Raw genomic sequence first — 13,765 nt, 5'->3', positions numbered from 1 at the left:
CCTTGGATCTTATGCTATCCCTAATTTCCCTTGTTAGCCACGGTTGAGTCACCTTTTTTGTTTTATTTTTAAGCCAAACTGGGCTGAACAAATTCTGTAGTTGAATGTTTGCCATTGCCTATCCACCGTCAAGCCTTTGAGTGACATTCCCCAATCAATCCTACCCAACTCGCGCCTCAGACCATCGTCGTTTCCTTTATTTAAATTCAGGACCCTAGTCTCTGAGTCAACTACTTCATTCTCCATCTTAATGAAGAATTCTATCATATGATCGCTCCGACCCAAGGGGCCTCGTACAACAAGATTGCTAATTAATCCTTTCTCATTACATAATACCTAGTCTAAGATGGCCTGATCTCTGGTTGGTTCCTCGACATATTGGTCCAGGAAACCATCCCGTAAACACTCCAGGAATTCCTCCTCCACAGTATTGTTACTAATTTGGTTAGCTCAATCTATATGTAGATTAAAATCACCCATGATGACTGCTGTGCCCTTATTGCACGCTTCTCTAATTTCCCTTTTAATGCCATCCCCAACCTCCGCATTACTGTTTGGAGGTCTATATACCACTCCCACTAACATTTTCTGCCCCATGGTATTTCTCAGTTCTACCCACATGATCAGAGCTAATATCCTTCCTTGCAATTGTGTTAATCCCTTCTTTAACCAGCAATGCTACCCCACCTCCCTTTCCTTTTTGCCTATCTTTCCTGAATATTGAATACCCCTGGATGTTGAGTTCCCAGCCTTGGCCACCCTGGAGCCATGTTTCCGTAATCCCAATCAAATCATATTTGTTTACCTCTATTTGCGCAGCTAATTCATCCACCTTATTACGAATGCTCCTCGCATTAAGACACAAAGCCTTCAGGCTTGTTTTTTTAACGCTCTTAGACCTATTAGAATTATTATTTACTGTGGCCATGTTTGATTAAAACCGTTGATTTCTCTGACTGCCACTTTTGTTTTTCTCCTTCGTATCTTTTTGCTTTTATCCTTGTTTCCCTTTCCTCTGTCTCCCTGCTCAGGTTCCCAATCCCCTGCCATTTTAGTTTAAACCCTCTCCCAGAGCACTAGCAAACACTCCCCCCTAGGGAGCAATCGGGGAGCAGTACTGTGTGGCGGGGGCAAGTTGCTAGAGGACCTTTGTCTTAGGTATGTTTAGTGTAAGGCCCATGCTCTCATACGCGTCAGTGAAGGTGTTGACGATAGTTTCGAGTTCGATCTCAGAATGTGCGCAGATGCAGGTGTCGTCTGCATACTGTAATTTGATGACAGAAGATGGGACAACCTTGGATCTGGACTGGAGGCGACGGAGGTTGAACAGTTTCCCATTTGTTCTGTAGATTAGCTTCACTCCAGCAGGGAGCTTACTGAGGGTGAGATGAAGTATTGCAGCCAGGGAGATCGAGACGAGCGTTGGTGCGATGACACAGCCTTGCTTGACCCCGGTCCATACGTGAATTGGGTCTGTGGTGGATCCGTTGGTCAGGATCACGGCTTGCATGTCGTCGTGAAGCAGGCGGAGGATGGTGACGAACTTTTGAGGGCAGCCGAATTTGAGGAGGACACTCCATAATCCCTCACGGTTGACGGTGTTTAAGGCCTTTCTGAGGTCAAAGAATCCATGACAAGGCCTTGGACAACGTGGACCACTTTCCATACCTCGGGAGCCTACTGTCAACAAGGGCAGACATCAGTGACGAAGTCCAACACCGCCTTCAGTGTGCTAGTGCAACCTTCGGTTGCCTGAGGAAGAGAGTGTTTGAAGACCAGGACTCAAACCCAGCACCAAGCTCATGGTCTACAGAGTAGTAGTGATGTCCGCCCTCCTGTATGCTTCAGAGACATAGACCATGTACAGCAGGCACCTCAAAGCACTGGAGAGGTACCACCAACGCTGACTCCGCAAGATCCTGCCAATCCATTGGCAGGATAAGCGCACCAACATCGGTGTTCTCACTCAGGCCAGCATCGAAGCTTCGACCACGCTCGATCAGCTCCAATGGACGTGCCACATCGTCCGCATGCCCGATACGAGACTCCCAAAACAAGCGTTCTACTAGGAGCTCCGACATGGCAAGAGAGCCCCAGGTGGGCAGAGGAAACGCTTCACGGACACCCTCAAAGCCTCCTTGGAAAAAGTGCAACATCCTCACCGACACCTGGGAATCCCTGGCCCAAGACTGTACAAAGTGGAGGAGAAGCATCCAGGAAGGCGCCGAAGACTCGAGTCTCTTCGCCAGGAGCAAGCGAAAGCCAAGCGCAAACAGCGGAAGGAGTGCACGTCAACCCAAGCACCCCACCGACCTGCCCCTTCAACCACCGTCTGCCCCACCTGTGACAGAGACTGTAGATCTCGCATGGAATAATCAGTCATTGAGAACTCATTTTTAGTGTGGAAGCAAGCCATCCTCGGTTCTGAGGGACTGCCTAAGAAGATGATGATAAGGGCAACTTACTGCAATGGTGATGAGTGTGAAAGGAGTGGCTTGGGCATTATAGGGATGCTTTACGGTGTTGGTGTGGGGTGATGCTAACGTGGCACATCATGTGGCAGCCAGAGTGTACAGCGTCAAGTGAAGTAAATGTGGCCATGGTGAGGCCATCCCTGGCCTCCTGGGCAGCAATGTGGTTGGGTGCTGATGCCCTGTGTCCTGTCCAGCATCAGGTGATTGCGGAGAAGGTTGGTGGTGCTGCTGGTGTACCTGGTGATGTTGGTACTGGGGCTGATCATGGTGGGATTCAGAGAACCAAGGTGAGATTTTCTGAAGGGCATCGATGTTGCTGGAATAGATGGCAGCTGAAGTTGAGATGACAGAAGCGATCTGTCAGTGGTAAGGGAGGTTGCTCCAAGGAGGTGACAGTGGATAGAGAGTTTACTCCAAATGCTTCCAAACTGCATAAAGCTCAAAAGTGTGTTCCAAATCCTGAAGGCTCCAGCTTCTCAGATTGGAAAGTGAACAGCTGTGAAATGGTAGCTTTTATACCACTTTTGCAGCTGTCAACTATTCAGAGGAATGGAGAGTCATTGACAACCCGACCTACTTGCCTGACGTGATCCCCGAGTGCCGGGTACCTCGTGAAAAAGCTGGTAAAATGATAAGTACATGGTAAAAGGTACTTAAACAACATTTTAACAAGCTCTTAAGAATCTGAATTGGCTCACCCACCACTTGGTGTCGGGTCTTGGGAAATTGACACGGAAGCGGGTTGACAGTGGGATCCCGACCTGTCAATCTTTTCGATTTTGACAGCGGACCCGCCCTCTGAGCGCCGGCAAAATTACGGCCTGTGTGTTTCAGTAATGATTCTTCAATATGATTGGTTAAGGAGATATGCAGTTGGTTGCCCTGTTCACACAGGTCCCAGATCCCCTGTAGAGGGCACGCGCTGTTGTAGATTTCTAAAAACCGCTAGTTCCAGTGTAAAAGCCCTTAAAGTCTGTGTGTAAGTGTAATGAACAGCTGGCACTGTTTGTTTGCCACTGACCGCAAAATCCGGGCCATTGTAAAGCACAGTTACCCATCTACCTTTCTAGGCAGGGAATACAATTACATATTTTTGAAAGAGTTTTAAATGGTTAACAACCTGTACTGGCTATGTCCTTTGGTCAGTCTGCTAGCTTGACACACCCGGCAGTGTCAGCACTATATATCGGACTGTTTGACACCATTTTTTCCTGTTTTTTTTTATTGCAGCTTTCAGAATTTTTGCTTAGACTATGGTAGAAAGTATTTCTTTCTTGTTGCTGACGCTCTGAAGGACTTTAATCAAGTTTGTGCAGTATACAAACCCAAATGCTGTATTTCCAGTCACTGCATTATATGTTATGCACTATGGAGGGAAAATTCGGTAGTGATCATTTTGGGGCGCTAACTTCAGCGCCGGTGACAGCGAAATTGAGTTTTAGTGCCACAAGAGGGAAGTGGAGCGTTAATCAAGCGCTCCACTTCCTCCTTAGGGCGCCAACGTCGGAGAGCGGGGCGGAGATTTCAGCAGCGCTGCACACTGGGCCGTGCAGCACTGCCACATTCGAAGGCTCCCTCCCTCCCCTAAAGGGACGGGCCATTGCTGCAATTTAAAAAGTACCTACCTGGACCACCAAGGCAGCCGCGATCCCACGCAATCAACCTGGCACTCGAGCAGAGTGCCGGGCTGATCAATCGCGGGCAGGAAACTGCAAAAAAAAAAAAAAAAACTAGAACTGGAAAGGTAATTTTTTTTTCCACTTACCTTGGCCACCTCGCCTTTAATCACCACAAGCGGCTGGCCGCCCGATGCACACCTCCTGCAGCTGCTGTTGTTTTCGACCGGCACTGCTGTAGGGGGCAGAAGTCAATTTCGGGTCCGGGGCATTACCACGGCGATGATGTCACGATCTCCAGGAGATTGGGGCGCAAAGCCATACCACCGCTGCAAACCTCCTGCCGATTTTAGCAGGAGGCGATATTCTTGCCGCGCCCGGGTGGTAAGTGGTTAGCGCCCCCGTTATGGTACCCGGAGGCGATAACGGGGGGCACAAAGGTACCCAATTTCTCCCCCTATATTCCTAATTGTTAAAATGATTTGCATGGATCAGTAATATATAGTATTTCATTTTCAATACCATTGCATTACATTTTGTGTTTTCAACTTGCAGGCCTTTCATCTAGTGGTCCAAGTACAAGCAAAGCTAATGATGCTCTTTCTATCCTGGACACAATAACCTCTCTTAATCAGGAAGCCAGTGCTGCCAGATCGACAGTAGAGAATTTATCCAGTAAAAATGGTGAAAAGAGCTCCAAGAAAAACCTTATTTCAGAAACCAGCAAGTCTCAACAAAGTTTTGATCTGGGAATGGAGAAAGACTGCACTACTGAAGAAACAGAAAATCTTGTATTAGAAACCAAAGTGGATGATGGAAAGTTTTATTCTAAGCCAGAAGGGTCAGTTAATGCCTTAATACTTGTGAAGGATTTCGAGGAAAAGGATGAAAAAACTGAGAATGTAGAGGAAAGTGTTGAAGATATGAATGGAAAAAAGGACAAAATTGATGAGAAAAAAATGGATAAGAAAGATCTAGTTCTATTAAGAAGAGATGAACACGTTGAATTTTCAAAGGAGGAGAGAAGAGGAAAGAGAAAAGAATATGATTCTGTGAAACACATCACTGCGGCTCTAACCATTAAACAGGCAGCCAAGGAAAACTTAAAGCAAGGTACTGAGACTGCTTTGCTGTTCTGGTTTTCAGTAAGCAGACATTTTTATAACTCTGGATTGTGATACATGTGCAGAGTTATAGTAGCTAATCAGTAAAATACCAGTGAAGTGTCTATGAACTAAAACATGCTGATAAAATACAACAAAATGCACGGCTTATTTTTCATCAGTAGTGTTTTCTAGAATATGTGGAAATTTTCTAAAAGTTTGAGTTGATGTGTACAGAAAAAAATGTATTTATAGTCAATGTCACATCGTAATCATTCTGTACGTATCCTTTAGCCTGCTTAAATATTTAAGTGAGTCTTTTTCCTTTTTAACTGTAACATGGAACTCTGCACTGCTGAAATGTGTCACAAAACTTCCTTTTTCCTTGTAGCATAATATAGCTTTACTAAGTGCTGCAAGCAAAATTGTTAATTATTGACTTCTATGTTGATGGTAAGTGCTGATAAACCTGCACCAATTATTTTTAAAATAAGTTTATTTTTACAGTAAAATAAGATTGCCAAACAGACAGAGGGGAATTTAAGTTGTATACATGTAACAACACAAAATATGAATAAAATTGATTAGCTAGCGGCACAAATTGAACTAACTGAAAATAATTAATGAACTCTGGAAAAGACATTGGGCCCTGATGGCATCCATCATAGAATACTGAGGAAAGTTAGAGTGGAAATGGACGGGGGCTCTGACCATAATCTTTCAAGCATCTTTTGATGTGAGCGTTGTGCCAGATGACTGGAAGGTTGCCAATGTAACACCTCTGTTCATGAGTTAGTTCAGGACAGCCAACATGGATTTGTGAAATGCAAGTTGTGACAAATTTAATGGTGTTCTTTGAGGAAATAACCTATTGATAAAGGAAATGCTGTGGATGACATGCATATGGATTTTTAAAGGGCTTTTAATGAAGTGCCGACTATGAAGCTTGTTGGTTAAAGATTAAGGTGCACAGTATTAAAGGGAGTGTGACAGCAGCCTGGATCGGAAGCTGGTTAAAGGACAGAAAACAGACTAGTGATTAATGGATGTTTTTCAGACTGGAGAGATGTAAAGGTGATGTACCCCAGCCGTCAGTGTTGGAATCATTTCTCTTGTATATAAATGATTTGGACTTTGGTATAGGGGGCACAAGATTCAAATTTGCAGGTAAGTGTGGTTAACTGTAAAGTGGACTGTGAGTAGAGAAACTGGGGCTCTTTCCTTTCGAACAAAGACGGTTAAAATCAGATCTTAGAGATGTTCAAAATTGGTGGGTTTTGATGAGGTAAATTAGAAGTATTGCCACTGGTCAGAAAGATTTAAGATCATCAAAAGAATGATGGGTGCAGTTAGTATTTTTTTTAACACAGGGTTGTTGGACATGGAATACCCTAGCAGAAACTGCTGGAAGCAGAATCCATTATAACTTTTAAAAGGGAAGTGGATAAATCTTTGGGGAATGGGACTAAGTAGACAGTTCTTTCAGAGAGCCAGCACTGCCTAAGAAGAAGTGGGCTGAATGGCCACTTTCTGTAAAATATTTTTGTTGACTGGCAATTTTAACAAAACAACGTAACAGAATTTTTTGCATCATTTCAATTCAAATTGAGCAATTTCAAATGAAGAGTAGACTATTCAGATATTTGTAATAGTCTGTTATATTTACAATTAACTTCTAAAGCTAAAGAAGCTTTAATTTGGTCCCTCTAACCATTATTGCATGTTTTTAATTTGTAAGTTATTTTCTTTGTTCAGTCAAATTATGTCACTGAACCCATCATTTGAATATAGTTTTATTCCCCCTGAAGTTGCTTTGCTATAATTGTTAAATTACTGTAGTTTAGAATCGTAGAATATTACAGTAAAGAAACAAGCCATTCAGCACACTGCAGGTGTTTTTCTCTGCCTGACCCACCTAGTGTAATCCCATTCTCTCTGTACCCTTTAATTGTACTTCATTGGCTGTAAACGCTTTTGAGACGTCCGGTGGTCATGAAAGGCGCTATATAAATGCAAGTCTTTTTTTTCTTTTTCAGTATGCTTCTTTCTGAAGCAACTATCTAATTCTCTTTTAAAATCTATGTGCTCTGCTGCAACAATAGTTAGTGACAGCGAATTCTATATTCTAAACAACCTCGGTGATGAAATCTTTTCTATCCTTCCCTTTAACCCTTTTTGTGATAAACTTAAAATTGCCTGCTTTCGCTACTGTCTCACCAACTAGTGAAATAATCTCATTATTTGTTTTATCTAACCATTTATAATTTTGCAGAACCTCTATCAGGTCACTTCTTAGCTTTCACAGCTTTAATTAAAATAAAGCCCCAACCTTTCAGGTCTCTTTTCATAACGTAACCTCTCATCCCTGATAACATCCTAGTGAATCTATACTGAACATTTTCTATTGCGTTAGTATCTTAGCTATGCTGGAGTGCCAAAAACTATACACAATACTCCAATAATGGCCTTATTAAGGCACAAGTTCAACATTACTTCCTTGCTTTTGTGTTCTCTCCTAAGTACAGGAAACTCTTTTTTTATCCGTCACCGACGGGACCGGCGTGGTGCTGGTTTATCAAAAAGTCCGGATTACAGAGAGGTATAGTTAAAAAGTACGAGAGCTCTGTACACCGCAACAAATCCAGGCTTCCCTGTTGCTTAGCAACAGGTGCAGGAACTCTGGCCACAGACCAAGAATCCCTGTTGCTTAACAACAAGTGCAGGAACCCCGGTTACATGGCCACAGATCCAGGAACGGCCACTAATATGAAGTAAAACTTACCTGAACCTACTCCTGAATTTTGCCTGTTAACAGATTTCGTTATTTAGGTGGCGGTAAATTGAGAGTTTCCTGTAAACTGCCTTTTTTGCATCCTTATCTACTTTTGCTGCCATTTTATAGAGCGTTATATCTGCACATCAAGGTCCTTATGCTCCTCTACTCCATTTAAAATGTTACTATTGAAGGTGCACTTCTTTTCCTGTTCTTGCTTCCAAAATCTATTACTTCACATTCTTTTTACATTGAACTGAATCTGCCACCTAACTGCTCAACCTTATAGCCTATCTATGTCCTCTTGCAATCTTTCACAGCCCTCCTCACAATTTGCCATACCCTCCCCCCCATTTGGTGTAATTAGCAAATCTTTTACAATTTTCTCTCAATTCATAAATCCAGTTCACTTTATATGTGTATGTAGTAAATAAGAGTGGCTGAACAGAACACTGCTCACATCTTTCCGGTCTGAGACAATTCCTTTTACACTTGTCTCTTTCTATCCTCCAACCATAGCAATCCATGTGGCCCAGAAATTCGGGTCGGGGGCTTCCAGTGGGTGCAAGCCCCCGACCTGCACTTACCTACCGCGCCGGCCGTTGAGCTGTGGGCCCCCGTGGAATTCCGATCCTGGGCCTCCTTCAACTGCCAGCGCGCAGTGCTTGCATATCCCAGGGGCGCAGTTAGTTCGAAGCGTCCCCTGGGATCACGTGGGCCATAGAGAGCCAATAGTAGCAGGGAATGCTTCATTCATAAAATTGACAGGTCTAATCTATAGGTTAGACCTGTCAAACCTATAAATACTATAAGCCCCAAAACATCTCTAAATCTTCAAATAAATTTTTTTTAAATCACATTTTTAAAATAAACTATAAATTACATGAAATAACTATTAAACAATAATTTAAATTTTTGAAAAAATTAATTACATTTTCTAACAGGGCTAAAAATAAACTTACCTTTCTTTAAAGTATTTAAAGATAACAAACCTGTGGAAAAAATGTTTTAATTTTAATTAATTCACCACTTACCTTGTAAAAAGCAGGCCTTGCGACTTTTTTACATGTCTAACTTCTGGAGACTTGCCTTCCTGGGAAAACCTGCAAAAAAAAACGTAAGTTCGATGCGCACGCGCTGCCTCTTCTGCGCGCGCGTTCGACTTCTGATCCCCTTCTTTCAGGGGAACAGAAGTGCCGGTTTCCCGCGCATGCGCAGTGCATGCACAAAACCGGCATTTCCATTGGGCTTACAGGTGAGTACCCCATGCGTACTCACCCGTGGAGACCCGAATTTCTGGGCCAATGTGTTTAGTATCTGCCATTCCTTCACTCTCTACTCTGTTTGCCTCCATTGTTTGTTTTTTAACTGCCGTACCCTAATGTTAAATATCCTATGAATAGCTCTGTTACTTTGTAGAATTAATAAAGTACTATATTATAAAATATTTAGTAGTTCAGAACAATAAACTAACTGTTTGCAACACCAGTACAATACATTCTCTACAATCTGTCTCTCTAGAAGGTGTTTTGTTTGATTAATGTTTTTTTCTAAGTCTGTATAAGAAAGATAAAACATGGAACAAGATAAATATAAAGCTAAACAGTTAACTTTGTTGGAAACTGGTTTCTAAATGAAATGTCACATTGTTGGAATTTTTCTTTGTTTGATCTGCTATTTGTACTTAAAAGGTTAATCTACACCGGGGGGTGGGCAGAATATGGCCCGCGGGCAATTTCCGGCCCGCCAGTTCATTTTTTCTGGCCCGCTGGAGCTCGAGCTGCAAATTTACCTGAGTTTTGCAAGAGGGGGCCCCCCCGAGGAGAGCTCCCTCAGGGTTACTGTGGCCTGAACCGGGCAATTTATAAAAAAAAAAAAAAAAAAAAATAGTTGTTGCGACTGCAGCTATATGTCTGATGCAGATCTGCTTCCCTTTTGTTGCTCTGAGCTGGCCTAACATCTGTCTGTGGCTCTCTCCCGCTCTGGCTCCGTGAACCACTTTTCAAAATCCCACCAAATCCGTCACTCCTCGCTGGCTGGTGGAGGCGCTTGTGCACTGGAGGCTCCTCCTCATTGAGTCATAGCTGCTCATCTCGACCACCCTTAGTTTTACTGGAGAGAGAGCAGCACTGCGTCTTTCCTCTCCAGCCCTCGGCCCGCTCCCCGAGCCCGCCGCTCAGCCCGCTCCCCGAGCCCAGCCCTCACCCCGCTCTACCTAAAAAAAGAGGAGCATCTTTCCTTTCCCGGTACCCAGAGTACAACGGCAGCCAATTTCTCATTGCCGTCTTAGACACGGGAGTGGATCCCAGAGCACAAGGACTCTAGGTAATGGCAAGCGTTTGTAGTTCAGAACTGGCAAAGCCTCAGGCTCCCGTACTCAGCACACTATAAAGAGAACACCTCCCGCGTCGTAGGCCCCGCAGACTCGAGCCACGTAGACTTAAAATCAAAGAATCGTTACAACACGGAAGAAGGCCTTTCAGTGCAACGTGTAATTGATCAATCATTTCATTCTTTTAGTAATAGATTTTGCTATTTTACACTGCATTTTGTGTATTTAAGATAGTATCTGACTATCTGAATTTATGTTTAAGCAATGTTCCCTCTAATTTTTTTTGTGTGCGGTCCCTTTAAATTTGCTGCGTGGTCGCACGCGTGCAACATCTTTTCCAGTGGCAGGAGCTGGTGAGCAGCCTGTGCGGGATATCGCAATTGGTGCGCAGCCGCGCATCTTAGGGGGGACATTGGTGTGGGGCCCTGAACAGATCACTAAAACTTGTTAAGTGGCCCTCCAACCCAAATAATTGCCCACCCCTGATCTGCACTGTCGTTCTTTAGAATATTCTTTGGAGGATTCTGATTTTGAAGGCCTGAGCGACATCACCGTTAGTTCCGTCCATACCAGTGACCTTTCCTCTTTTGATGAGGATGATGATGAAGAGGAGGAGGGTGAAGTTCCAGCTTCTGACAGCACTGAAGAAGACCAAGAACAAAGTTCAGAAGGTACTACATCTGTCTTCAATAACCTGTTTTTTTTGCATGATTTAATGTGAGCCAATATATGAAGATAAACATGTTAGGCTGTGTAGTCAAAGGATGATGGCATAAGTGTAAGGAGATAATTTACTCCATATTTAGTGTCTGGTTCTAGATAGCCTGCCTCCAAAAGTTAATGTTTTAGCTGTAGACCTTTCTTCAGAACTGAAAATTAATAGATAAGCAAGGGGTTAAATAATAGATGCTTTAGTCACAACTTGCTGTCATGATTGGAGTATCTTGTTTCTTTCTGCTCTGTTCTTTTGTTTGTATTTTTCAGTTTTGATACAGGGACTACACAAACCATAACCTGACTTTGCTGATGGTACTGCTGTATATTTCCAGCATTTTCTGTTTTTATTGCACGAAAGTTGTTTCACATAACTGTATAAAATTGAAGTGAGGTTGCAATACTGGTTTAAAAGTTTCCTTATAAAATACTTTAAAAACATGTTAGATTCTGTAAATTCCGGTTAAGGAGCTGCTATTGTGTTCTTGATGATCTGCTGTAAGAAATTTTTCGTGTTACCACCTTTTGTTATTTTATTTTTAATTATTACTTCCTCCCAATAACAATGTTTTTCCTGTTATTTTTGGTTATAACTTTATGTAATCTCACTTAGGTTGCAGAAGCCATTTAATGCCTTACACACTTTGTGCTTAAATTCACCGTTTGGGTTAAAATAGCAGAAAAGTTTTGCTAATACGAGAGTCTTTAAGTAAACGTTGCATCGCAAACAATTTAAATCTAGAAGCCCTTACTGGTTGCTTTGAAAAATACGGCTTTGGGGTATAAATAAGTAGAACATTTTATATCTGAAGTATTTCTCTTGTCATCAACTCCAGTAAATACTTCGTCTAAATTGTCTTCAGAATTTTTAAAAATCTGGCTTCCTTGGTTCTTGGAATAAGTGAGAAAATTAAGGGGGAGGCTCTCGAAATTATATTTTTATTGATTATCACCAAACCTATATAGTAATGATAAGTTGGAAGCTAGAGTATTGCCATATTCAGCTGCTCAGTGGAAGTGAAATGAGACTTTACAGCATTAATTGAAAACAAAAGCAAAATTTAAATTATTTAGCTGGGGGGATACAGCTGCCCAAAATGTTGTTTTTGCAAAGTAGCTCTTTAGTTTGTAAGTTTATTTTTAGCCAGTGCTAATAGATCTCCCGTCCTGTTGCTCACAGTGCGTCGTCTATCTCCTTGACCTTTCTGCCTCTGATTCTGCCCTTCTGATGTGTCTGTATCTGTTGCCTGTGTCTGTGTCTATCTCTGTGTTCCGTTTGTCCCTAATCTGTCTTTACCTTTATTTCTTAGTGCAATGGTTACATGTTTGTGATGTTATTTCTCTTTAATCTTTCTTTGAAGCGATCTCTTCATAATCTGATTGTGTTTTATTCTGCTGAACATCTTTGATAGGGTTCTTTATTTGTGTTTTTGATAGGTGTGTAGATTTATGTGCTGTCTTTTCATATGTTGTTTCCTCTGATTTCTCCACCTGTGTATGACTTGTATTTCTACTTTTGCTTCTCTGCTTATGTCTCAAGTTGTATTTCTGGTGCGATATTTTCTTTGTATATCTTGACCTGTGACCTGTTTGTCTGTGATCATGTTTGTGCAAAGTGTGTATTTCCTGACATTTCTTCGATTTATTCCTGCATCTGTGTTTTGTTGGGTGTGTTTTTGGCAGCATGAGTCTTGTGTCTGTCTACCATACCTTTGTATGGGACTCCATTCATGTCTTATTTTAGGCTGATTTTTCACTGCAGCGCTGCAGGGCACTGGGGCCCTGCACCCCGTGTATTTGTTCTGTTGGGACAGTGGGAGTGGAAGGGCAGAAGCAGGCTGCAGGGGAAAAAAAATTAAGTGCCCTTTATTGCTGAAGAACAGGTGGCAGAGCAAGGCTAGGAGCAATGGGGGAAGGGAAGAAGGCTTCAGAGTGCAGTGGGGTGCTGAAAAATAATTGAAGTGGCCATGAGGGCCAAAGAAAAGGTGATGGAGCAGAGCCAAGGGGGAGTGATGAGGTCAAGTGAGGCCATAGAGCACAGCGGAGTATGGGAGGCAATAGCAGCCAGCAGGTGACCCCCGTAGTCAAGTCTGATTCTGTCTTAATCTGATATCCACAGGTGTAGAGGTCAAACCAACGGCGCTGATAAGTGAGGAGCAGAACATGGCCAACTTCCTGTCTGTAACCTAGATGGTTTGAGTCCATTTGTGGTGGGCTTTTTGCTGCCTTGGCTTGGATAAACTAACCCATCACAGACTGCTGATTGAACATGGACCTTCTGGTCTGCATGGTTCAGATACTTGCTGGGTAAACCTGTTGAGTCATCAGGAGATTTTTTTTAAGATCTTTTATCCCTTTGCCATATTGCTCCTCATCTCCTGATGGAGAAGCTAGCCTACTGTTACTGCTTCATGTTAAGATCCTTATAGGAAAAGAGCTGATTCCCATTGACATTGAAAACTTGTTAAGACATGTCCGTGTGACGATCATTCAATCACTTTGTGGCGCAATTCATTAGAGCATTAAGATCCTTATAGGAAAAGAGCTGTTACCCATGAAACCTTAGTTCAGAAGGCGGCCATTCGACCCATCTTGCCTCTGCCGAGTTTTTTTCAAAGGAAAATAAGAGTTTTATAACCCTATATAACATGGTATTTGAGAAAATTCTTGATGGAGAATACTATATAAACAGTGAAATACACAATTAAGGAATATTTTTGCTCATTTGATATTGACTAAATAAACTGGCAATG

General features: G+C 42.6%; 1 protein-coding gene across 3 annotated transcripts in view; it reads left to right on the top strand.

Moving 5' to 3' along the window:
- Nucleotides 1-13,765, top strand: part of bod1l1 (biorientation of chromosomes in cell division 1-like 1) — an 87,756-nt gene that overhangs the window by 38,803 nt on the left and 35,188 nt on the right. For all 3 annotated transcript variants that reach the window (XR_015073388.1, XM_085965895.1, XM_085965886.1), the window contains exons 4-5: nt 4,646-5,203; nt 10,805-10,969. Coding sequence is in view for 2 of the 3 variants with exons in the window: in XM_085965895.1 (XP_085822021.1) it covers nt 4,646-5,203; nt 10,805-10,969 (723 nt within the window). In the remaining variant the exon portion in view is untranslated. The remainder of the gene's footprint in view (nt 1-4,645; nt 5,204-10,804; nt 10,970-13,765) is intronic.

This window comes from Somniosus microcephalus, chromosome 2 (genome assembly GCF_052327205.1).
Source record: "Somniosus microcephalus isolate GS21.2 chromosome 2, FLI_Smic_1.0, whole genome shotgun sequence".
Classification (NCBI taxonomy): Eukaryota; Metazoa; Chordata; class Chondrichthyes; order Squaliformes; family Somniosidae; genus Somniosus; species Somniosus microcephalus.
Note: the sequence above shows the minus strand (reverse complement) of the source record. Positions and strands in the feature narration are given on the sequence as shown.